This window comes from Lates calcarifer, linkage group LG17 (assembly GCF_001640805.2).
Source record: "Lates calcarifer isolate ASB-BC8 linkage group LG17, TLL_Latcal_v3, whole genome shotgun sequence".
Taxonomy (NCBI): domain Eukaryota; kingdom Metazoa; phylum Chordata; class Actinopteri; family Centropomidae; genus Lates; species Lates calcarifer.
The window spans coordinates 13124609-13150325 of record NC_066849.1 but is presented as its reverse complement, the minus strand read 5'-3'; the positions used below and the strand labels follow the sequence as shown (position 1 = coordinate 13150325).

At 39.9% G+C, this 25717-nt stretch overlaps 2 protein-coding genes across 2 annotated transcripts; both read left to right on the top strand.

The window, feature by feature from the left end:
• Positions 1 to 94: 94 nt before the first annotated feature.
• On the top strand, positions 95 to 10541 carry matk (megakaryocyte-associated tyrosine kinase). Its single transcript, XM_018673304.2, has 13 exons — positions 95 to 406; positions 703 to 750; positions 1681 to 1794; positions 1932 to 2047; positions 2363 to 2582; positions 4233 to 4326; positions 4538 to 4603; positions 4729 to 4828; positions 4991 to 5075; positions 5682 to 5755; positions 5867 to 6062; positions 6643 to 6729; positions 7860 to 10541. Exons 2-13 carry the CDS (start codon positions 742 to 744, stop codon positions 8085 to 8087), a joined length of 1389 nt encoding a protein of 462 aa, XP_018528820.1. The 5' UTR covers positions 95 to 406; positions 703 to 741; the 3' UTR covers positions 8088 to 10541.
• Positions 6010 to 25250, top strand: rx1 (retinal homeobox gene 1). The gene is made up of 5 exons (XM_018673305.2): positions 6010 to 6062; positions 6643 to 6729; positions 17601 to 17960; positions 21060 to 21313; positions 22313 to 25250. Exons 3-5 carry the CDS (start codon positions 17627 to 17629, stop codon positions 22802 to 22804), a joined length of 1080 nt encoding a protein of 359 aa, XP_018528821.1. The 5' UTR covers positions 6010 to 6062; positions 6643 to 6729; positions 17601 to 17626; the 3' UTR covers positions 22805 to 25250.
• The last annotated feature ends 467 nt before the right edge of the window (positions 25251 to 25717 follow it).

Genomic DNA, 25717 nt, shown 5'->3' with positions numbered 1-25717 from the left:
ATTAAGCGCTTTTTGCATCGTCAGGAGAGACGACATATGTAAACAAGCGAGAAGTCCTGAGAGCCTCCCACAGCGTCACTTCTTGCGTCGTCTCATTAAATATGAACTACATTCTCCTAAATATTGAGGAAGTGGTTTGACAGACCGTCGGATTTCAGCGCTCGCGCCGCAGCTGCAGCGTGCATCTGGGATATGATTATTCTACAGACTCGATTAAAGCCAAACTTCTTCTACTGAGGAAATTAGAGAGAAAATTCCTCCTCTGAACGAGACAAGGAGGAAACGGCAGCCAAGGCGGAGGATTTGAACTCGTCGTGGTGGTGGTTTTATTTTTCTTCCAGCTTACTGACCCGGCTGTCCTGAGGAGAAAAGGCTGTCAGCTGCATCTGTCCACGGAGAGCCGCAGGTACTGAAACATTCATGTCGACAAGAAACCAGACTGAACGAGCTGTCAGGGCGTTTATTAAAAAAAAAAAAAAAAAAAAAAAAACTGGCTTTTACTTTTAATGTATACGACAGGAGCAGCCAGCCACAGCGCTGACATCTATCTGCTCCTAACACCTTTATTTTTGCTTGTGTATCGTTAGATATTTGCATTTACATTGTTACTTTTTACGTGATCATATTCTGACATTTATGTACAGACAGGAAATATATGTTCATTATGGAGAGTCGTTTCAGAGACATTTTTCTCTCTGACAGGTGCTCAACGCAGAACTATCCAACCCTCCTGTCCTGTTCATGGCAAAGGTATGTACTGCAGCATGCAGCAATGCGATAGTTTACACTGAATATAGGTAAATATGTAAGAGGTTGGATTAAATCCCCCATGATCTGTGGTGTCTAAGGTTAAACTGGGGGCTGATAAATTTATATTTAAAGGTAAAAAAAAAAAAAATGCTTTTCTGAGATTAATATGAATTTTAAAGAAACAGCCTGATGTTGATCAACACAGTCAGATGAATAATGTGGCAATCAAATGTAACAGACTGAAATCAGACTGCTGTGTTCCATGTGTATGGCACACAAACCAAAGTCAGTGTTTCTGTAGTTCTCATCTGCAGATCTTGTAGATCTACAGTATAAACACTTTCACTCATTAAAGAGGATGTGCACTTCATGTCTGCAGTGTATTTTAAGTAACATTATTTCAGGGGTCCATAAATACTTGATATACTTAAATAAATAAGATGATATAAATAATGATTTCCCACAAAGTTATATGGAAATAATGATGTAATTTGGCAGTAATTCCAGGTAAAATAGAGATGGTGTGTGAAGGTGGTACACCTCCATGCAAAGGTACCATAACTAAGAGTCTTTTCGTGAGTGGAGGTGAACATGCAGGCAGGACTTCAACCACAAGAATAAAGTTTCTATTAATAGATGAGGACATGAGTTCATATTCACTTGGGTTTAATTTAGTAGGTTCTCTGAAAAACAACAATGGCATTTAAACTCAACACGACAAAGTAAAATAACAGTCCCTGCTCTTTACTTTCTCTATAAATAGCATGAAATTACAAGAAAACATAAAAATATCTTGTTGTTTAAAATATCTTGTTGTTTAAAATATCTTGTTTAATGTGGCCTGGAAGCCTGTTCATGTAAGTGAAAAGTATCTCAGACAGTCCCAGAGATATTATAGTTGATGTCTCTTTCATTATTGTGTCTCTGCAGATGAACTGGGCTGCTGGTACACAGTGTGTAGCCAAGGGAGACCACAGGAAACCCAAACCTGGAGAATTAGCGTACCACAAAGGAGATATTCTCACTATTGTTGACACGAGCACGGTACTGTCGTGTTTTAGTGAAGCCATGTTGGGAAATGGTTGTTCTTTTTAGCCGAGGCGCCGTTAACACATATTTATAAATGTACATCCTCTTTTTGACCCACAACATAACACAAGCCTTTGATTGCTCTTTCTCAGAGGAAGGGATTTTACCAAGCCAGACACAACACCACAGGAGAGGAGGGACTCATCAGCTCCACTAATGTTCGTGAAAGAGAAGCCCTACGTGTCGACCCCAGCCTCAGCCTCATGCCGTACGTCACATCTTCTTCTTTGCTCACAAGACAGCTCGACTCAGTGTCACTATGGGCTCACATAAAACTTGTGACTACGCTGTGTGGGCTGACGTTGGATGTGCAAACAAACATTGTCTGGGGGTTAATCACTGTGACTTCCTTTTTTGATGTGTTAGCTGCTGAAAGTTGGTTAGCTCTAAGCAGTCACCTCCTGTCTGGTAAAAAATAGTGTCTGTGAGATGTGTGGCATTTGTGATCCCAGATGTACAGATACAAAGAGTGTTTTTTATGTGTATATTATTATGAGGTTCACCCCGTGTTGTCCTCCATCAGTTGGTTCCATGGGAAGATATCTGGTCCGGAGGCGGTGGGTAAGCTGCAGCCAGCTGAGGACGGCCTGTTCCTGGTGCGAGAGTCTATCCGCCATCCAGGCGACTACGTCCTGTGTGTCAGTGTCTCTGGAGAGGTGATCCACTACAGAGTAATATATCAGGACAACAAGCTGACCATCGACAACACACAGTATTTCTACAACCTCATTGACATGATAGAGGTGAGAGAAAATTAACTGACCATTCTTGGAGATTTAAAAAAAAAAAAAAACCTGAACAAAATCCAGCTGCAGTGTTCACGACATCTCTGAGGATTTTTTATGTAAAGACGAAAAGGAAAAATTCACATTTTGCCTGACACAGAATCTACAAGTCAGTGTCATCTAACAGATTTACCTGCACTGTCCTCAGTCCAGGTTAGGTACAGCTCAAGTTCCCCTTGTGGTAAAAAGAAACCCACATATGGTAACACCACAGCTTTGACTTGTGGCCTGTGGTTCCAATAGTTTTGACCCCTCACTCAGTCTTTAGCCAGCAGCATCACAGCATCACAATTATCATGTAATCAATTTAATTCACTTATTTTTTCTGATTATTTTGGAAAATATTATTTTGCCTCTTCATCCCTCTAACAAACCCTCAAATTAAATCATGTGGGAGGGGTCTACAGCCACGTTGGCAGAATGTAAAATGTTTATCGTGTTCACCATGTTAGTTTAGCATGTTAGCGTGCAAACATTTGCTAATCAGCCCTGAAGAACATCTGAGGCTCACGGGAATGTCACTAGTTTTGCAGGTATTTAATCATAAGCTGAAGTACTGAACAAATTCAATATTTGACCTTGTGATCCTTCCAATAGTTAGTGAAAAATTTAGGTCTTGACCAAGACTCTCATATTCAAACTGAGGTCCCAACCTGTGACGAGGGGTCAGGCGTAGATACTGCCTCATTTTAAAGTTGGAAAACACTGCATAGACACTCTACTACTCTACTGCATTGCTGTTCAAAGCATTTATCAGCCTGAAAACCACCAGTATATAAATATACTTATATGTGTCAGAATGAAGCATGGACAGGAAAACTCATGAGGCATAGCCCTTTTAAGGTCAATCTGTATTTGGCCTGTGTTTGTGAGAGGGTGTATCGAAAGCTCTGCTGCAACGAGGTTTGGAGATAGACTTCACAGAGATGGCAGCTGTTGCTCTGCAGCGTCTTATCAGTGAGCCACAGATGGCTTAAGGCCTGAGTCTGACCTAGTCCTGCGAAGAAACAGAGGGAGGATGGTCTAGACTAATATTTGGGCTGAATCATGTTACAAAAAACTGTCTTTAATATGTCATTGTAGATGATGACATATATTTACTGGTGCAGTTTAATCCAGCTGCTGCCTCCTCATACTTTACTGTTCTTTATCACTGGAAAACATCAATTATACACCGACACACAGTGTCTCTGTCACCTACACTTTCTGTGTGGTGCAGTGTGTCTAATGATTTCTACAGGTGAATATAGATATGGGTAGCTCTATGATTGTTTTCTCGTGAAGCCACAGTCCTGACCACAGTGTTCAGAGGACTTCCTGAGTACTGAGGGGAAGTTTTTGCAGAGCTCCTGCTCTCTGTGTCAAAGTTTGCTTGTTAGTCATTGTAGAACTATAGAAAACAATAATATGCACAGTATGTTCATTAACCTTATAATTTGTATATGGTAAGGATTTTACAATGTATGTATATGTATTTAATATAATAAAAAGATATATGATATATAATTTATCATGAGTAATAACATACCGGAGGAAATGACAAATGTTCTAAATTAAAAAAAAAATCTACCATAAATAACTGAAGGTGTTTCATGTGTTTCTTTGCAGTTCTACTCAAACAACAAAGGCTCTATTGCAACAACTCTTCTGAAGCCCAAACAGAAACAAGGAGCCAAGTCAGCTGAGTTAGAGCTGTCTAAAAGTAAGTTTGACGATTTGTGCCCTGAGAGAATTATACTTGCACAACTGTGTCTTTGTGTAGTAGGGCTGAAAAACGTTTTAACAAGATGCGTTTGCACAATAATGCAACTTAATCATTGGTAGTCATGTTTAGTGACTCAAATATTAATTGAAATGTCCGTAAAAGCCTGTAAAGTTATGTTTACAGTGTTGTTCATGTGTCTCCTCTCCAGCTGGATGGCTGCTCGACATCACAAAGCTCACACTGGGAGAGAATATTGGAGAGGGGGAGTTTGGTGGTGAGCTTTCTTTTATTTTGTCGACTCTTAGACACGATTTAAAGCGCGTATACCAGCCAAGAGTTAGATGCTGTCTTAGAGAGGATGTATGACAGGTAATTAATGTGTGTGCTTCTCAACTCCAGCTGTGTACGAGGGAGAGTACATGGGCCAGAAGGTGGCAGTAAAGACCATTAAATGTGACGTCACAGCTCAGGCCTTCCTGCAGGAGACTGCGGTTATGACGTGAGTCTGAGGATTTTATCATTTTGAATTTTGCAACTTCTATCAACATTATTTTCAATCGTCTGAGGAGGCTGGTTAACAAGTGTTAACAACACCCAGTTTCTTTGGGTCCTGCTGTTACTCTCAGCTCATGCTGATTTATCATGAAATTATTTCTTCCAGGAAACTCCAGCATAAAAACTTGGTGCGGTTGTTGGGCGTCATTCTTCACAAAGGGCTTCATATTGTCACAGAGCTCATGAGTAAGGTAAACACATTATTTATATGTGGTTCTCAGTGGAAATATTCGTACAATAAACAGAGCACAAAATAAAACCACATATAGTAAGTGAAACCCCACAGGCTTGCCCCATTTGACCAATATAATTTCAGATGTCAAGATGAATCTTTGGTGTGAAATCTACTGCGTACATACAGACGCCTAAACAGCAGCATGGAAACTCTCTGTCTAAACAGACAACCACCAGCAACAGCAGCAGTTAGTGGAAAAAAAGAGACAGATATGAGGATTTTAATTCAGGGTAATCAAGTCCCAGAATTTCAAGCTACAAAATGTCCTGTTGCCCCTTGTGCCACCAAAGGGCAAAGATGGTTATGCAGCTTTAAAGATTCAGAGTCAGCCTTTCTCTCCTGGTTAATGAAATCCAGAAGCTCACTGGTGACTGGTCTTCAGCTGTAACTTAGGAAGTCCTAAGGTGACATTTTAAAAACAATTTGTCTATACTGATTTGCAAATATACCGTAGCACCAAAGAGTTACCCTGAGCTTGCTAATTGTAGTATTACTCCTAATATTAACTGAGAAATCCTCTTATTGAACCTTCTTAATGTCTCTCATCATTTGTGTGTTGCAGGGAAACCTTGTTAACTTTCTCCGGACAAGGGGACGTTCAGTCATAAACTCAGTTCAGCTGCTCCGTTTTGCACTGTGAGTTCAAATATACTACAGTCATACTAAAATTATACTGTATTTTGTATTCTTGTACAGTCTATTTTATGAAAGTCAGATGAGAATTGTCTGTGTGTATTCGTGTTGCAGTGATGTGTGCGAAGGGATGGAGTACCTGGAGTCTAAGAAGCTGGTTCACAGAGACTTGGCAGCTCGGAACGTCCTGGTCTCTGACGACAGTGTGGCCAAGGTCAGCGACTTTGGATTGACCAAGGTGGACTCCAAGGTGTCAGATAACATCAAACTTCCAGTCAAATGGACCGCACCTGAAGCTCTGAAGAAAGAGGTCGGTTTCAAGAACTGCTATGCCACTTCTAAGTTTACTCTGGGTTTGTTTATTGTTCTGTATCTGTATCTAAACCTTTATATCCCTCTATAATTCACTCAGTAACCATAATTATTATTTTTCTATAGTAATTTCAACTAAATACTTAGTTAGTTACTTCATTTAGTGATCACTGAATCCTAAGAATCCCAATCACTGTGCATGGACATAAAATAATGTCTCTAAAAGAGCAGGATCACAGAGCAAAGTGGAGAAATGTCTGGACTCTAAAAGTAAAAGAAAGCAAAAAAGAGAAGTAGCTATGAATCACTTTGATTCTTTTTTATATTTCCCTTAATTAATTAAATTAATGCCTAACATATGATTTATTAATGCCTTATAATCAGCAATAACCCATTAATAAAGACAAGATCAGTGTAAGAACACAGTGCATATTTTTCTCAAGTATAATTTCTGTTGTGTTAATCAGTTTGACTACTTGCTGTGTTTATAACAACTTATAAATCATATACAAAGTAGTTCCTGTTTGAAAAGAGTGCAACTTAAAAAAAATGTATGCATATATGTTCCCATCATGCAGAAATTCTCCACAAAGTCAGATGTCTGGAGTTATGGTGTTCTTCTGTGGGAGATCTTCTCATATGGTCGTCTACCTTACCCCAAGATGGTATGTGACACCAACACGTCTCTATAAGTGTAACTGCACCACCACTCCTTGTCTGAGAAGCTGCAGACTCTCTGTAATTATGAATGACTCTATGAGAAATCTATAAGATCTGACCTATGACAAATCTTTGTCATCTTCCTGACTTCCCTCCCAGCCCAAACTGACAGGAAGTATCAAACTCATTACGTAACCCTGTTACCATGTCATGCCGGGATTCAAGTCTTATAAAGTAGTAGGTGTGTCAGTGGAAAAGTTGCCAAGCCTAGTGGTCAGATTCGTCACTGGATCGACTTAGTGTGTCTGAGCAGGAAACCACTCCAGGTCACTCAGATCACGGTCCTGCGTCAGTGAGGATAGAGGTTTAGCAAAGAGACAAAGCACACAAAAGTCTCTCTGCTGTAACATGTAGAAATAATTTTATTGTTCCCAGGTAGTCAACTGATCTAATTTATGAATTACTCTTTACCTGTGTTGTACAGGTCACAGCAAGTGTAGGTGTGAGTGGTAACGGGCTGACATCACATGAAGGCTGGATCATCCTGACACAGAAACAGAGAGACTCTGAAAAGATCGAAACTATGCTACTTAAACAAGGCTTTGTTTGTCACACTGGTCTCTCTCTCTTGTAAATCCCTGCCCTCTGACCTCTGAGGTGATTTCAGTCTTGGCCCGGTGGTTCAGCGAGGACAGAGGGATCAGGCAGCATTAATCGAAGGGACAGTTAGCACAACGTGGCCTTGATGCCTCTTTAGCACCTTACATAAAGTGGTGTCCTTTTAAATGTAGATGATTATCTCCTAATTACAGCCAGTTTAAAATAAACCCAAGTTGATTTATTTGGTCAAGTTTATTTTGCCCTCAATTAAACTGTGCACCTGGTAATTTGTCATCTGCTGGAAGAGATCAAAATTACTGTGAGAGAGAGAGAGTGTGTGAGTGTTTAGTATCTGTGCTTTAAACACACATAATAAGAAAGGCAAATACTTCATTCACACTCTCGGTACTGATAAGACCCTATAATTTTTTTGTTTGTGATCAAGACCAATTTGTACCTCAATTTAAATGTCACCACTTTTTCCACCTCTCCTTTTTCATCCCCACTGCCTCCCTTGTTGCTCTTGATCATGTAGTCTCTGAAGGAGGTGAAGGAGAAAGTGGAGGAGGGTTATCGCATGGAGGCTCCAGACGACTGTCCTCCCGGCATTTACTCCCTAATGAAGATTTGCTGGGAGCAGGAGCCACGCAGAAGACCTGCTTTCCACAAACTAAGGGAGAAACTGGAGCGAGAGATGGGCAAACACAGCCCAGACCCTGGGTCAGGGCGTCGGGATGGGATCAGGTCTGGATCTGGATGCTGATCTTGGTTGTAAATCTTGAACTCACAATGGTGGAAACAGAGTGGCAGGCTCTTGGACAGCTAATCCACACATTGTTGCCCCTGTGATGGTGTGCATCACATGAAGACAAACCAGCAGGGTAAATGTTCTTAAATACTGAACAGTCCGACTGGATTCCTGTAACCTAGCGGATAGGACAAGACAGGGATTCTAGTCATCAGTGAGAAAAGGTTTGGAGCCCTGAACCACCTTTGAGCAAAGCAGAAATGGGTGAATCACGGCATGGCATGGGCATTTTAATTCTGATACTGAAATATCTCGACAACTGTTGGAAGGATTGACATGAAACTGTGTACAGACATTCATGGTCCTCACAGGATAAATCCTGCTGACTGTGGTGATCTCCTGCCTTTCCAGGTGCCATCAACAGGTTGACACCTGAAATGTCACCACAGATATTCAATGTATTGCCATGAAATTTGGTGCACACATTCCTGCCCCCTTCGTGATTAGTTTTTATTACAGTGGTAAACTTTTTTTTAAACCTTATGCTATCATTTCACCAAATTTTCACTTCGTCCAATTCATTGGTTTATGATCTGCAAAATTTCAGCCTCAGCTGTACTCTCTGTTTATTGCTAATTAGCAAATGTTAGCATAATAACATACTAAACTATGATGCTGAAGATGACTAACAACATACCTACTTATATCAGTATGTCACTGTTGTCATTGTGAGCATGTTAGCATGCTGATATTAGCATGCAGCTCAAAGCACCACTGTACCGCAGTACAACAGAGGTGATAGCTAGCTGTAGAGTGCTTCTGAGGCCTTTATTTACCTGAGTTGATCTCAAGGACATCGTCCTGCTGCTGTAAATACTCACTAAAGCAAAATGTGTATTGATCCCTGCAAGAAAATAGTCCCTAAAAAATGCACTATTTACTCCTGTGTGAGTAATGTTCATAAACAAACTACGGATGTTATAGGAACTTATTTATGCCTTTGTTAACAATGAAATTATATATTTGTGACTCCATTTTTAAAGATTTATGTCTTCAAGAAGAACAAATGTTTTTGAGGCTGAGAGTTACAGATAGACTCGAGAAGCCAGAAAATCTTTACATGGCGTTTTTTGACAGTAACAAAAATATAGAGTATCACCAGTCTTATCCTTAAACAATATTGTAAAGCATGATGATGAATACAGCATAGTGCCATAATGTTTCGGACACACTGTACATTGATTTTGAATCACCTGAATGTTATTTCATGTGTTTGAATGTCAGTTCAGTCAGTCAGGTAAGAGCAACTGAGATTTAGTCTGTTTATTGCCACGAGAGTACCACACCTGTATGATGAAAAATCTACTGTTGCAGATGTACAGTAAACAGATTATTTTTTAAGTAATGTCGGGGACAGATGTTTTAAAAAGATTAAACATTTGTAGGAAAGAAAATGGATGGAGAGAAATGAGCAAAGAGGAAAAATGTTTATCCTGGATTTAATCACAGATCACGAAAATCTGGTTGTATCCCAGCATTAAAGTGCAGCAATATGCCATGGACTCAGGGCTTAATGTGAAAAATATTTAATGTTATTTCTGCTATACAGTAAGTAAAGAATTTCACTTACAGGTTTTTAAAAATGTTCAGTATTTTGCTCATGTGCAGGGAAGATTAGGAGAAAATTAATTTTGGGGGGAAACTAAGCCAAATACTATTTTTGTCACTTTGTCCACCATGCTCCAGTGGTCAGCATACTTGGGGCAGACTTTGATTCAATTCACTCATATTTGATTCAATTCATTCAAATTTAATTTGTTTCATGAGACAAAATCTAAGGGAAATACAGTATTTATTACTACTTTCCCTTTCCTCCCTATCAGGATTTTGAGATTATAGGAGCGACTTTGTGTTATCTGCTATCCTCTTCAATCCTCTCTTGGGATCTCTTGGGCTTTTTGCAGGTACAGAATGTTTTGTGCTTTCTTAATCTTGAAAAAAAAAACTTTTTGGACTGCAATTGTTTATTTTACATATTACTTATTTTTACATGTTACTTATTCTATTTATTAGGCTACTTGTGTCACTCATTTCCCAATGTGTCATTGTCAGTTGCTTCTTAATAGAAATGCAGCAGACTGATACATGTTTCAAGTTCAAAACTCATCACAAATGAAGCCTCTTTTTTTGGGATGATTGTCACGTCACAAGACCAAATTAAAGATGTTATTTGATTTAAATCTACGTAAGCCTGGTATTTGTCTCTGTCCCAGGAGACAGACCCCAAATTGAGGCTTGATCCTCTGTTTCTTGTTATCATACAGTGTGAGCGAGGGTCCTCCACGATTTGTTCAATCTGCTGTGTTTTCTTTAAGCTCTCTAATGGGATGAGCAGCAATTTTCTGCAAAAGGATTTTTAAAGGAAGCAAATGTTAAAAAAAAAGATAATAAAAGATTTGCTGTCTTGGATAGGGATGAGTTATACATTACATAGTAGAGGATTTTTTTTTTTTATTTAAATTTTTTTTTTTTTTTTTGCCTTGCTGTTTTTTCTTGGCTTTTATCCTGGTAGCCATATGTTAATGAGCTGAGATGTTCTTAAAGAGACTATGTTTTCCTACGACTACTTAGCGAGTGATAATCTGCTGGAGACAGAGAGTGTGCTTTCAGCTGTTGCTTTCAATTGTTCCTAAAAGAAAAAAGACAGTGGTGGACACTCAGTGTAGTCCTTAAGTGGCAGCTCGGTGTGACATTGCTCTTGTTTTTATTGAACTCAGATTTAATATGAAACAATCACAATGAGGTTAAATTGTTGACTCTCAACTTTAATTTTAGGATGTTAACATACTTACCTTTTATATACACAGTAGTCTCCCAGGGCACCAACTGTAATCATATGTCATATTTGGTTGTAAATCTTTTGGCTTAAGCCAATGTCCTGTAAACATCAATAGACACTCATGCTTGGTTCTGCTTTGTCAGGCCTGTACTACAGTCAGAGAAAACTCACATATTCAAGATTAAAGTGGTAAATTTATGAGAAAAAGCTTGAATAGAAGACTCAGAAATCCTCTCAGATTAAAGTCACAAATTTACATGAAGAGTCTCAGCAAAAACACCTTTTTTAAAGTAGATTGAGGTAACTTCAGATGGACAGAGGTTAAGAGCAAAGCAGCGACTCTCTGAGCCATTGTAAGTACATAATGTGCTCTTCCTTGAAAAGTGTATCACCTAAAGCAGCTACTCATCCCTGGAGAGCTGCTTCCCCCCCGCTTCAGCAGCGACTAAGACCTTTAACAGCAAGATCCCCACCCTGTACAGCTGGACTGGGATGTTCTGTTTTTAGGAAATCTGGGAGTTATTATCATATATTTGTTCATTATGACTATTTGTCACTGCAACATAATATAGTACTTTTTACTACATATCATTTATCTGAAATCATCACTTTAATAAAGTATCTATCTAATCTAACCTAATTAATCTAATCTGATCATCTAAATATATGATCAATTTATGGAATATGATAAATTGTTGTAGATTAAACCGTACAGTATATTAAGTAGGTAAAATTAGCTCCAACTTGACCAGTCGTGCTATTAAATTATACTTCTGCATTGCATCAGTAATAACATTCCAATAATATATAATGATATAACATTTTGTAATATTCCTCAGGTAAAATTGAATGCAGGGCTTTCATTTGTAACATATGCTTTCACAGTGTGATGTTGCTACTTTTCCTTAAGTAGAAACATCAATCTTTCACTTCTAGCCACATTCATGGTGTAGCTCCATTTGAATCCAGTGAATCCAGCCTTTGAAGAACAATTAATTGAAGGTTAGTATGGGGATTCATGGTTATGGATTTACTGAAATTTACTGTGGAAACATTTCAGTCTTTTGTTTCCATGATTTTACTCATGAAAACTTTAAAGACACCAGAAATTCATATTGATGCAGATTGACACAGTTCTCTTCAAGATATTTACAATGGCTGCTGTTTACAATGTGATAGAAAGTATTTTAGCACTACAGCTTCTTTTCTGTGTTTCATCAATAGTCCAGAAACTCAGTATATATCACTTTTATGCAGTCGATGCACCTTCTGCTCTGAGGCTGATTATTTAAACTTTAACACCTGTAAGAAACAACACTGTTTCCAGTAAGCATTCACACATTTTGTCTGCAGTTGTTGAGTTTAACTGAGGTTGATTGGTAATACTGCCAGGATCAATAGTCTGGCCTGGAGTCAATAGGTTCACTGCTGACTAAAAATGTGTGAAGTATATTTAGCTCAAAACAGACTGTACAGTAACTAAGTGGGTTAGGCTCAGCAAAGATCGTATGAGCCATGGATTTAGAGTTCACAGCACTGATCATAGTTGTGGACCACCAGGTCAGCACAGCACCAGGCATGGTGAGAAAATGAGCCTATTACAATCGTCTGTGTCACAGACTTCATTACCAGCATTTCAACCTCGTTCTAATGGTCCTAGTCATCTTGTAATTGTTCCTGAGGACACAACGAACACTCAAAGTGAGGCAATTTGAAATAAATATGTTAAGTAATATAACCTAACTGAAGTTTGGGAGGGGTGCTCATATAATGCTGAAATATTTCCTAACAGTGAAGATTAAACTTTGCTAGGGCAAAACTAATCCACAATTTTTCAAGTGAACTTTGTCGTCACACAACAGCAACAAATATTTTGCTGCTGACAATCGTTGTATCAGGTAACAGGACAGGACACGATAAATCTAAACATGCTGCCACTGTGTACAGTGTGAAAGCTTACCATGCTGGGAGGCAGCACTAATTCAATTAAAAAACAAGGTTAAGAGCAGCCATCTGTATCTTGGTCAGTACATGACATTAGAAGTGCTTGTGTGACAAGGTGACTGACCAACTGACTGACTGACTGACTGACTGGGTTATTAAAATGGGAAAAAAATAATGCACACTAAATTAAGGACAAGATGCTTTTATTTTGATGCATTTTTTCTATGTTGGATTTTTATTTGTAGTTACTCCTTAATCCTCCTCACTCTTGAAATTTACTCACTTTTTTAAAAATAATAGGAATCAAACTTATGCATGTTTACTGTTGTCAGCTAACTGGCTTGATTCAGATAAAACTTCCCCGTGTACGATAGACATAGGCCACAATGATATATAGTTTGTGTTTACTGTGTACATACTTTGGCTGTACATGTAGCAGTAAAGCAGTAATACTCACTTAAACTGTCCTGACTGTCTTAGTTTTTAGAGATGCCATTAGCTTTAAAGAGCTAACTGCAATGTTAGAGTACAACTTTAACCGTTGCTTCTAAGCCATGACAGTCGATCTAATTATCTTAGCAGTGAGTGGATCAAAATCTGCTTCCCTGGCCAGTCTTGAATGTTATCATTCAGTGACTGAAATTAAACAAATGCCCACAATATGGGGGAGCAAAAATGACAGAAAACCTGCGATACATATTTAAGGTCAAGAGTGTAAAAGACAGGTTAAAGAAACAACACTGTCACTATCACATTAAAGGAAGTGTAGGTTCCAGGTAAACACATTGGGTAATCCTCATCCTCAAAGCCTTTTCTCTTCTACTTCTATTGGTGAAAACATACTGATTGAAAATAACAACAAGGGTCAAGTGCATATTTAAGATCTTTTTCTAAGATGAAGCTGGAGACATTTTCAATCAGCTAGCTACAGCTGATAAAATCACAGCTTAAAAGTGAGGCAGACAAGTCGCTTTTGTCCACCTCACTTGTTTCAAACATTAATAAGAATCATGAGAGGTAAATTTGCCACTACTATAATTGTAAATGTGCTAGAATGGAAAGCTCGACAGGCAAAGCAACATTAACTAAAAGGGACAGGGTTTAACAAAATGTCAACTGTCTATAAATCAAATATAGTTTAGTTTAGCATGTTCACATCATATTGTTTAGGTAGCAACCAAGTTGGAAAAACCGTCAAAAAACAGTCACCTCTTTCTTTGTTCAGATTTCTGACACTGGAAACATTTACCAGTCAAAAAAACTAAATAAATACTAGTGTCAGTAAACTCTTGGGGGGATGGCAGCAAAGCCACCATCTCTGGAAGTTACAGCTATAAAAAATTAACAAAATTAACACAAGTACATTCATTTGAATGATGTGAACACAATGATAGCAGTGAGGGCAGGCACAGTCGAACTGATCATTGGCTGTACCAGTACAAATCCTGGTGGGTTCCACCTCAGTTGGCCGGTGGACAGTCAAAACATTGATAAAATGCCGGCCCTCTCTGTGTGCCTGTCATTTAGGGTGTACATGACAGCTTCCTGCGTGCATGCTGGTGAATGCTTGGGCCACGTGTTTGTGTTTCTTCTTGCTCAGTATATGCCCAGTTCCTCAGCCTGAGTCCAGGATTACAAGTCAGAGGCTGATGTGAATGATTTTTCCCACTTGGCCGATTGACGTGAACGCGGCATAACTGCCGGAGTTAGTAGAGACCTGACGTTACCATAGAAACAGTCTCAACAGTTTAATGGCATGCGGAAGGCCTCACCCAGCAGAGGAGCCAATCACAGAGGAGAGATTTCTCTGTGTGTTCATGTGTGTGTGTGTGTGTGTGTGTGTGTGTGCTTTTGCATCACAGAGAACTAGTGAATCACATGAATTCACCTTCCCCGTCTCACTCTTCCTCCTCCACCTCACCCTTTCTCTCCCCCTTTCTGCCTCTCTCCTCCCCTTCTTCCCCTTTTCTTCCTCCTCCCTCTCTCCCCCCTCCTCTCTCTGTGCCTCGCTCAGTAAGCTGACACTGTGCATTTACACGCTGCTTTTTACCTCTAATAGGATCAGGGGGACTTACATTGTCATCTGATAAAACTAAGCAGCTTGATAACTGCACTGCTCCTTCTTAACCAATTTATGCTCAATTAGGATAACAAACAGTGGACGAACAAAAATGTATTAACAAAATCATGAGGGGATAAACGAGCACCTTAGCCTATCATTACTCTGTAAGCTTGTGAGTCTTTTTATCAACAGACTAGTGACTCTAATGAAGGACTGTACAGACAATGCACCACTCTTATTGTGCTACTCACTTGCTTCTGTTCTGAAATTTAGATGGTTCTTAATTTACATTATTTAACAAGAAAATAATTTAATCAAAGATTGGTGATATTGTGGACTTTTCATTGCACTGAAATTGGAATTTCATTGATAAGATAATAAGGTTTTTCCCATGTTAGCTACAGACTTTATACGCCCCATGGTCTATCTTTCACTCTTTTTCATTAAATAACACCAGTGAGCTTTCTACTGAAAATAAAACTTGCATTCAGCTATTACGGCAGAATCTCAGTGACAGCATATACCTGTCTATGGACTAATGAAAACCATCCTCTTTCTTGCCTAAATATGCATACACACCATTGTTTGTGGATTGCACAGTATATAATGCACTACACTAGCAGTGTTAATATTTTCAGTGATGCTAAGCATGTATCAGGGTAAAGAATATTATGCTGATTTAGCATTGCACTTCTGTAACACTGTCAGACTGACAATGGATAGTTAGTACAAAAAAAGCAGCAGGAAAGTCAGAACTATCCCCTTTTTTCGTTCCACTGATTCTTCTTATTTGTCAAAACCTGGCGCCTACATTACCCACAATACAATTTGACTGCCAGGGGTTTGATTGGATTATTATTAGTATTATTAGTATTTTCAACATATCATCAGCAGAAGTGTCACAGAAAATAAAACATTTTTAAACAAAATCTTAAAACAAATTTAAGACAATTAAGACAATTGCCAGTGATTTTTATAATTTTGTAAATGAAATAAAGCTGATAGCAAAATGTTTTTGGTCAGCTTGTATAAAATCTGATACACTTCTGTGAAGTTTTGACCTTATAAAATAATAGGTCTTTTATCGTTATCAGTTTGTTAGATGAGGATAATCTGTCTGTTGTAATGGACTTTACCTCATGTATCAAAGTTTCCTTTTTTCAGTTCCACATAATAGTAATAATAGAGGGTCTGGGTGTACTTAGTGAAAACTTTCAGTGGTTCTTTTGTCTTTAAAACAATAAATTTATGAAAGAAAGTCTTGTCCGGGCTTCATTAGCCTGGGCCTCCTCCTGTGGGGGTGAATGGAAATGACATTTAAAACAATTACTTGAGCAGAAAACAGCTGCCAATCACTCTTAAAGGGGAAGGATTCCAATTAATAACCCTCTCCTAATCCCCTCGTTTCACCTCCTACGCCCCCCTCAGCTTTGTCCACCTCTCCCTCTCCGCCTCACTCCTCTTCCACTCTCCTCTCTGAGCTGGAGTGCATAGCGTCTCAACTCAGTTGCTTTGCACTGGGTGGTTATTTTTTATTTCTGTGCACTTTATTGGAGCATTTTTTTTCTGTCAGGACTGTTTGCCACGCGTAGAGAAATTATTTAGAGAGATGCAAGGTAAGCAAAGCCGGCTGAGTGACTGTGAGCGAAGCACATAGCAGATCTGTGGGAAGAGTGAAGTTGGAGGGTGAACAGGTGGAGCACTGGCATCAGCAGCTTCAACAGTTCAGCACATTTACTTCCAAGAGGTAGGCTCTGCTCTGTCACTATCTCATTTTACTAGTCCATCATACTCACTGTCACTGAGGTTCAACTGTGTGACTTGTCATGCAAGTGGGGATGTGTGGGTCCAAAAAGATGGTGGCGCACTCAGTAGGTAAAACTTGGGATGGACTGAACGAACAAACGCTGATGCTCTTAAGACTAACACAGAGTTTTTATTAAAACTTCACATATTTCTGCAGTTTGTTGTGTGAGTATCTGAAGTTCTTTTGTTCATATTACATACCAGAACAAATATAGTAGATAAAATAACACAGAATCAATTTTCTGTACAATCCTTCCAATTTAAATTTACTTTATTTATTCCTTATTTATTAGAGACAGGGTACATTAATTTATTAATTTATTAATGTGATGTACTAATTGTCTGTGCTTACATAATACATCTGGTATTGTCACCATTAAGGCTCATTTTGTAAAGAGTTTACAGTATGAAAAGCAAATGGGATGAACAAATATCTCATTTACAGCTCTATTCTAAAAGAGAGACTTTGACTCAGACAGTATTAAATCTGGGTTTAGGTTTTATGAGCAATATGGTTTTTGTTTTAGAGAAGCTGTGAAAATGATATAAGGTTTATTTATATGCAGTTCATTTACACTCATAATCAACACTGCATGGCTGTAAATGCTGATCATTCATAAAAAAAAGTTTGGGTAACAAGTAACAAGTAACTTTTGTGCCTTTAATTTCCATCAGTACACTTTTCATTATGCACTGTAGCTAAGTTGCGGTTTGAACTCTTAGGGGACAGATTCACGACCTCCATGGGACATCCTGTGACCATGAGGATAAGCAAGTTCAGATAGATTGAAGGATGAACAGACAGCAGCTACTCAGTGGCCTCTGACCTATTTATGCACCTTTAGTCTTCACTTAAACGCATTTCCTCTGACCTCAGGACCTGGTGAGTGCCCAGACGCTCGAATGCATTTGTCACTGGATACCATGAGCATGGTGGACGACAGCTGCCTCTCACCCAGCAACTTCCACGAAATGGGCAAAGGTGGGGGCTTCGCTTCAGGGGGCCGCGTCCACAGCATTGATGTCATTCTCGGTTTCAGTAAAGACCAGGACCCCCTGCTCAGTCCGGCTGGGGCCTCTGGACCTCAGAAAGTGGACATAGACGGCCTGGCAGAGCCTGGGAAGCAGCAGGAGCCCTCGTTGCACCCTTCCTACAGCGGGCACCTTTCCTCTCTGAGAAATGGCAGCACAGAGCAGCAGCAGCAGCAGCAGCAGCAGCAGCAGCAGCAGTACCATGGTGAGTCAAGCTGGTGATGATGCTGGACTCCATCCTGGCAAAGCAGAGTTTATTATTTTAGTTTCAGTTTTCAAAGCATTTAGTTTCACTCACTTTATTTTGGTTGATCTGGAAGGTGCAGATCAATTACCTCAGACTTTAAATTTATGAATCATTCAGATTTCTTTTCCTCCAAACACATGTGATGGTCAAGGATATTGATGATCCATGTAACGGCACCTCTGGTCTTTGCAAGCTGGGTAAGATAGAATTGATTTTACTGCATGAAGTTAGAATACTGAGGCCTCTGAGCAAAAATAATAAGTCTGAAAACTATTTGACCATAAAGTTATGTAGCCACTAACGCAGGGTCAGTCTTTCATCGTCCAAACAGAACTTTTGTTCAAGAACCAGAATGATCTGGCTTAAGTTTGATAATATAAACTAGTATTTTTGAACCCTGAGGTTCCTTCAAAAACAGATGAGGAAACATATCAAACAGTTTGTATAATAGGTACAGCATACATTAAAAAGACATCCTTTTAAAAATCAATAGGAGTCTGAGTTCTGCTCTTATGTGTTTACAACAGCAGGTAAAGACTCTGTGCATGATGCATGATTCCTATCAAATGCAGTTATTAATTTTTTTTCTTCATTATTTGACCCATTCATTGTTTGTTGACAATGGAACAATCAAACAACCATTTGATCTTATGTGTTGGTGCAGTGTTTCTGTTCATCCGTTTCAAACCCCTCACAGGCAGATGCAGAGGCGACGTGTTGCATGCTGCTGCCGTGTAGAGCGTTGTTGCATTAGCTGTGAGATTCGGAGATAAATCACAGAACAAGATGGTGTAGGGGGGGTTTATGTCCCCGAACACAATCCCATCCCCTTGTGGAATTCCCCTAATCTTCTCTTCTGTGCAGATTAGATTGTACAGTAGTTCATTCGGGTGGTTGTTGTTATCATCATTCTGTCTCAGGATCAAATTTATCGTATTTAATCTGAAGCTATTTTCACATGCAGGATCTGCCAGGTGGTTGGTGATTTTGTGGCAGAAGCAACAAAAAAAAAGAATTTCCATAAACTGGAGGTAGAAAAAATCATTATAAGTGAGTCAAATTTAGCAGCTGAATCCAGGGGGACATTCGTTTTTCTTGATTAACGTACATCAACGCCAATGACATCACCCTTTTGTATGTAACTATCCTGTGAAGTCAGCCCAGTTCCTCCTGAATGAGCAACTTTTCAGTGTTCGGTGTCAGTCGCCCCCCCCCCTGCACTGAGATGTTCTGCTGGCTGATAAACAGTGGGCAGCCTTCAGACCAGCGGCTGTGATGGGCTGACAGGCCAAGAGCTGGTCACTGAACCAGACCTGACCTCTGCCTTTGTCAGAGCCTGGCCTTTGTCATAGCTGCTTAATGAGAGGTGGATAAATGAACCCCCCAAAAATCCTGCTTTGCCTTTGCCTCTGCTCCCTTTTGCTGGCTGAAAGGCCACACTGACCCCCTCCTTTCTCTCTATCAACACATCCTATTAACAGAAACAAGCTAACATTTACATACATACAATGTCAGTTGTTTTACTGAAGCAGTGAAAGGACAGTGATGTTTCAGAGATCTCATCAGCATGAATGTAACAGTGATGTTGAGAAGACCTTGAATACAAACTGCAACCTACTGTAATCTGGAAAATCATCATTCAGACTATCAGACAGAGTATTGACTTTAGAACAGCCATTTGACATTTAAAAAAAAAACAGCTAAGCACCAAACTGCAGATAGACAAAGCTAGCCACCAGCTGGTGAACATAGTGGAGCATTTAGCAGTCGAAGAGCCAGATATTCCTCTTAGGAGTTGGTGGGGACCAAAAACAGAGCAAAAAGAGAGTAAATATTAGACTTAGGAACAGGAACATGACTCAGAATGGATGCCTGTGTTGCTCCATAAATGTTTAATAACTGTTTAACTGAATGTGTAACAGCGAATCCTAATGCTCTGGAAAAAAAAGCTGACACATTCACATATCACAGTTTTTGGTCCAACTGCATGGTAGTTAATTCATACAACTTATTGTCAAAATGTACTGTTTATTTTACTATTTCATGCCAAAGTCTGAATTATTCCATTTGTGGGAATACTTGGGCCAAATCTCTGCCAAATTGTTCTTTTAAAAGTTTGCTCTTCACACTTTATACAGGACATTTTCACTGTGAATTCTACCACACAAAAGTTACATATGTTCTGTGTTTGGAAACTTATCCAATATAACCTGAGTGATGTACTTGACTTGATTCTGGTATGATCCAGGCAGACATTAATATTTGCAGAGAAACTGCTTCACAAGAGCAACTGATCTGATTTCTGGTAATTGTGTCAGTTGTGTACTGTTCAAATAGATTCTTATTCAGCCAACATTTCTGATTGTGTTTAAGACGTCATTCTCCCACTTTACTGTTTTTCTCTGATTTTGAACATCGTGTAAAAAGATATTACTGAAGATTAGGAATGAACGGGAGGAAGAACAATTGAGAGGAAGGCTGAGGGAAGTCGTTTGTCTTGAGGGATTATGAGCAGGGACAGTTGCAGTAAAAGCCTTGTAGTGTCTGCGGACGGTAGTGCTGGCTGGTGCTATCAAACGTTGACAGGACTGTTAAGAATGGGAACTGGGAATCAACTAAAAATGTTTTTTCAGTCCTCTGTCAGAGGTAACAGAGTGATTTGCAGTTCAGTCTATAAAAAGAGAGGGAACGTTTGTTTCCAAATGTCTTTTTAAAGACAGTTTACCTTTGGAAAAGATAAATACTGGAAACAACTTTTCTAAATCCGATTAGGAATGTTTTTGAGCTTCATTGAAGTTCAGGGGATTGCTTGCTTCACTGACCTACAGTAGCCTATTGTTGCAGGTGTCAAACTAATGTTTGCTCTACTGGAAAGTGGGCACTACATTCTTCATTTCAACTAACCATTCTGCTTTTCCTCTCCTATAAATTTTTAATACAATATGTTCAGACTGCACCAACACATGCAGAATAGAGTTGAATAGATGATAAACATTTGCAAATAAGAGCTAAATAAAGAAAATACCCACCCCTGATTTATTTTTCTTGTGTATTCAGATACTGGCTTATTCACAAATAAGTGTGAGGAGGACCTGAGCGAGCTGAGGAAGAGCACAGACAGTGATGAGGGCAAGTCTCCGGAGCCTTGCAAGGACGATCAACCCAAGAAGAAGCACAGGCGCAACCGCACCACCTTCACCACCTACCAGCTGCATGAGCTGGAGCGTGCCTTTGAGAAGTCCCACTACCCAGACGTGTACAGCCGAGAGGAGCTGGCCATGAAGGTGAACCTGCCCGAAGTCCGAGTTCAGGTAGGAGGAACCACAGTCAATGTCACAGAGATCCTTCGGCATGAGAAATATGTTCCTCATGTGGTTTCTCTTCTGATAAAGCCCAGGATATTTTGTCAGTTTACATTAGGAAATATTCAGGGTGTGTGGCAGCAGCACAATAACCAGACAGTTTATGTATGAGGTATTCCTATATCAGGTATTTATCTTACATTCACACTCACAGCACATGCTGACAGTTAACCATAAGGGTTAAATTGGTGCGTTTCCAAACCATGAGTTTGTTCCAGGAAAAGGACAGCAGACATGCCAAGCCTTTGGACTTTGGCGTGTCAGTGTTCAGGTGAGGAGATTGCACTTGATATCTACGCAAGCAGGATGTGTATTACCAAACATACTATGCCAACATCACATAGAGGCGTATCAAGAAGAGGGTTCAATGTTATACAGGACGGTGCCATCTTTAGAGGAACAGAAGGGCTAATCTTAAGATTGGATGGCATCTTAAACACTGGTGAGAAGCAACTGAATCAAAGGTTGAAATTAAGTGCAAAGCAGAACAGAAAAGTTCCCAGGGAATTTGACCAACTATTATTAGTGCAAACTCATTGGAAGTTTTTGGAGCTCTTAGCCAAATCATGTAACCTTCATTAGTGGCTGAGGTTTGCTCAGCTGCTGTGACGATGGTTCACAAAATCCCGTACATAACGCAGCATGTAGGCTAGTGTTGTTCCTCATGGAGTGTAACTATAAACAAATCACATGTAGCTGCAAGGCTATTGGACAATAGCATTGATGTAACACCTTCACACTGACTTCACACAACAAAGTCATTTATGCACAACATTTTGATTCCAGTCAGATATTCGTCACACTGTTTTTATGGGTCAGCACATACAGACAATCTTTGCATGGCCTCTAGCTTCAACAAATTTGAACAAATAAAGTGAGATCCAGAAATATAGGTTATTAGCTTTTCCTTTATTTGTAGGTTTAGTTGATAATATTTTTTTCCTCCAGGTCTGGTTCCAGAACCGCAGAGCAAAGTGGCGTCGGCAGGAGAAAATGGATGCCAGCACCATGAAGCTCCACGACTCACCCATGCTGTCCTTCAACCGCCCGGCACCAGTTCACACCAGCATGGGTCCGATGTCCAACTCCCTCCCCTTGGACCCCTGGCTGACCTCTCCCCTGTCCAGCGCCACACCGGTTCACAGCATCCCAGGCTTCATGGGACCACCTCAGGGCCTCCAGCCAAGCTACCCCAACCACAGCTTCCTCAACTCCACTCCTCATCCTCCCCACCCACATCCTCACCCACACTCTCATCCTCATCCGTCCATGGGTCAGGGGATGCAGAGCATGGCCCCTCCTCCTTACCAGTGTCCAGCAGTGTACCCTGATAAATACCCTCTGGAGGACGTGGACCAGCGCAGCTCGAGTATCGCTGCGCTGAGAATGAAAGCAAAGGAACACATCCAGTCTATGGACAAGACCTGGCAACCCATGTGACTAACAAATGTGGCAGTCCATGTGGGTGACGTCGGGAAAGGGAGATGATGAAGATTTTTCCTTGAGTTTCAGGGAGACAGACACTGAGAACAATCTTTGAAAAGATGGCACTGGCATGTCTATTAGGAAAAGGATTTTGAATTGTGAAGACTGAGGATTTTAAGACTTTTAGTATGGACTTTCTTTGTATTTTTTCTCATCTCAAGGACATGAAGCAGAAGTCTATATTGTTACATTTAACCCCTCCAATCTGTAGCTGTTTAGCGTTGCTTTGGGTGCTATAAACTTTCAGCAAACGTCATCTTGATGACCGTTGCTCTAATCACAATTTGCACCCCAGGAGCTTCTGCACACAAATTTCTTTCCTTATCAACCACTTTCTATAAGCAAAACCAGAGGCATGCGTCCCACAGGACTACCCATATTTATGAACAGCTTATCTGCTGATATAGGCAAGTTTTCAGGGGTCACAGACATACTTTAAACCTACATGTAAGAAACCGTTTTCCCCATGCCTGGTGATGTTTATTTGTTCTTTGTGACAGCTTACGCCAGAGGACAGCAGCTCATGAACACATGCTATAAAATGAAAATTGCCTAAATGAAGCACTGCTGTGGGTATTTAATTTTTCTCACTCATTTTTTTGTCCTGTATTTGTGTCAACCATCAGATTGATTGAGTCGGACAAAAGATCTCATTCTGTTGTTCATTCTTTACTTTTCCCATTTTCATCAGCAAGTTTGTGTTTTTACTAATTAATCCAATTGTCGAATTTTCATGGGTCAGCTAATCAGAGTCTCTGAGTACTTTGTGAATGAAGGTCCAGTCTCTGTGTAATGTGAGAACAGCTTTTTCAGCAAGTCAAGACACGAAGACACAATCTCTGACTGTGGCTGTAAATGCAAGTCTCTCTCACTAATCTGTTGACTTGTATAATTGGTTTTCAGTTCATATCGATACTTATTGCCTGCCCAGTTTAGGTATTTGAGCCTGGAGCTTATAGTTGCCCTGATATGACTGGAGAAAGATGACAGGAAATTCTCCCATTTGTGGCATCACCAACTGTAAAATAGATAATTGTGTGGCAGGAAAGCACACTAGTTTGAGATATGATGGCACCTTTTAAACAGACCAGGGCTAAGACTATACCAAAAACAATCCTATATGACTATAATCTTTTTTTAAATTTGTACTGAGATGCTTTAAAGATGGACAGAAGGAAGGAAGGAAGGAAGTCAGGGAGGAAAGGAGGGAAGGAAAAGAGGAGGGCTAGTGAGCGGAGTAACCCTTTTTTTGCTTGAGTGGCTGTTGGAGGAGAAAACCTGTTGGCAGCTCAGTGTTGGGTGGCTGCGTGTACGTGCAGGGCAGCAGAAAGAGCCCTGTGTGATGCGTCACCCCACATAGTTTAGTCTTTGTTCGGCACAATTGATCCAAGTGTATCCTCTTTGTCTGAAATTGAAGGGTGGGGGGAAACGGTCTCAGGCTTCACTAAATAGGCCCTTGTAACCATTTAGTCATGGAAGTTTTTTTTTCTGTTTTTCAATCAAAGGGGGAGAAACATGGATTGTAGCTGCTATGGTCATTAGTGACACAATATTGGTCTTTTACCATCTGTTACAGAGTTAAGCTCTAATTATGTTAAAGATAGAGAGGATCAGCTCTAAACTGTATTTCATTTGAGCAATAAAGCTAAATTTGTTAGTATTTGGTATTTAGTTGATTAGGATCTACAGCATCTCACACAACTGAATATGCACAGGCAAAAAAGTTTCTGGTAACTTTTTTTTTTACTTGTTTATGGAGCAAGAGGGAGAGAAAATCCTTCATCTTAAAGTGCAATTTCAGAATCCTTTTTATTATTATATGTATATATCTTAAATAAACAGGAGACTCATTTCCCCCCATAACTGCCCATTGTGTGGTTGTGATGTGAAAATTACAATTACAGCCACAACAGCAGCAAGAACAAACAATCTTAAGTTCTTTCTGGTTCACTGGAAAATCCATTGTTCCGAGAGGGAAAACACAGTGTTACATCTGCTGCTCATTATCAATCATCGTGTTTTTTTGTTTTTTTTTCCTTTTTAAATGTTGTTGCTTAGTGATGTTTAGATGCCCTGTTGGACAGTGCCAGGACCACAGAGGAGATGAGGATTACCTTGCACATTAAGCGCTTCTTTAGGATGCTGCATAAATGTGATTTTGGACCAAGAATAAGCCAAAGGTTAGATATTGGACAAAACTGCACTAGATGTTTGCCAGTTTTAATTGTTTTTTTTTTATGTGAAAATGAACTGGATATTATTTCCTGTATGGCTGTTTCATTTGTTACATGTTGTAGTTAAATCTGTCTTAGTGATATCATTGTTTTCTTTCTTTTTGATTTTGCCTGGATCATTGATGTCCATATTCTGGAAAGAATGAAGGTCTACTGAAAATAAATATAGTTTGATAGAATATGTATTTCCTCTTTCTCACTGCAGTGCTTTCATGTTGACCTGTGCGCTCATTCCCACACAGTCACTGCACTGTTTTTTTTTTTTTTTTACCTCACAAAGTCTGAGGATCAATCCAAGATTACTACAGTATAATCGTTATCATCTGACATACATGGGCAGAGGCATTTTCTTTCTCTCCCCCTAACACTTGTGCCCCGTCTCTCTGTCACACAAGAGCTCTTTCTCTCTCTCTCTCTTCTTCTTCTTTTTTTTTTTTTTTTTTACCCCTCCCAATCCTCTCTGCTGTTCTATGGTTTGGTGGCAAGGTGCCAGCCTGTTAGGAAGATGAGACTCCAATCAATCAGGGCTTCCCAGGGGGGCCTCTGACCGCAGGGCCCAGCTCCCTAATTGCCCCCAGGCAGGCAGGCAGGCCGGCAAGCTCAGCCGCTGCAACACATGTTCACAGGGCGACCG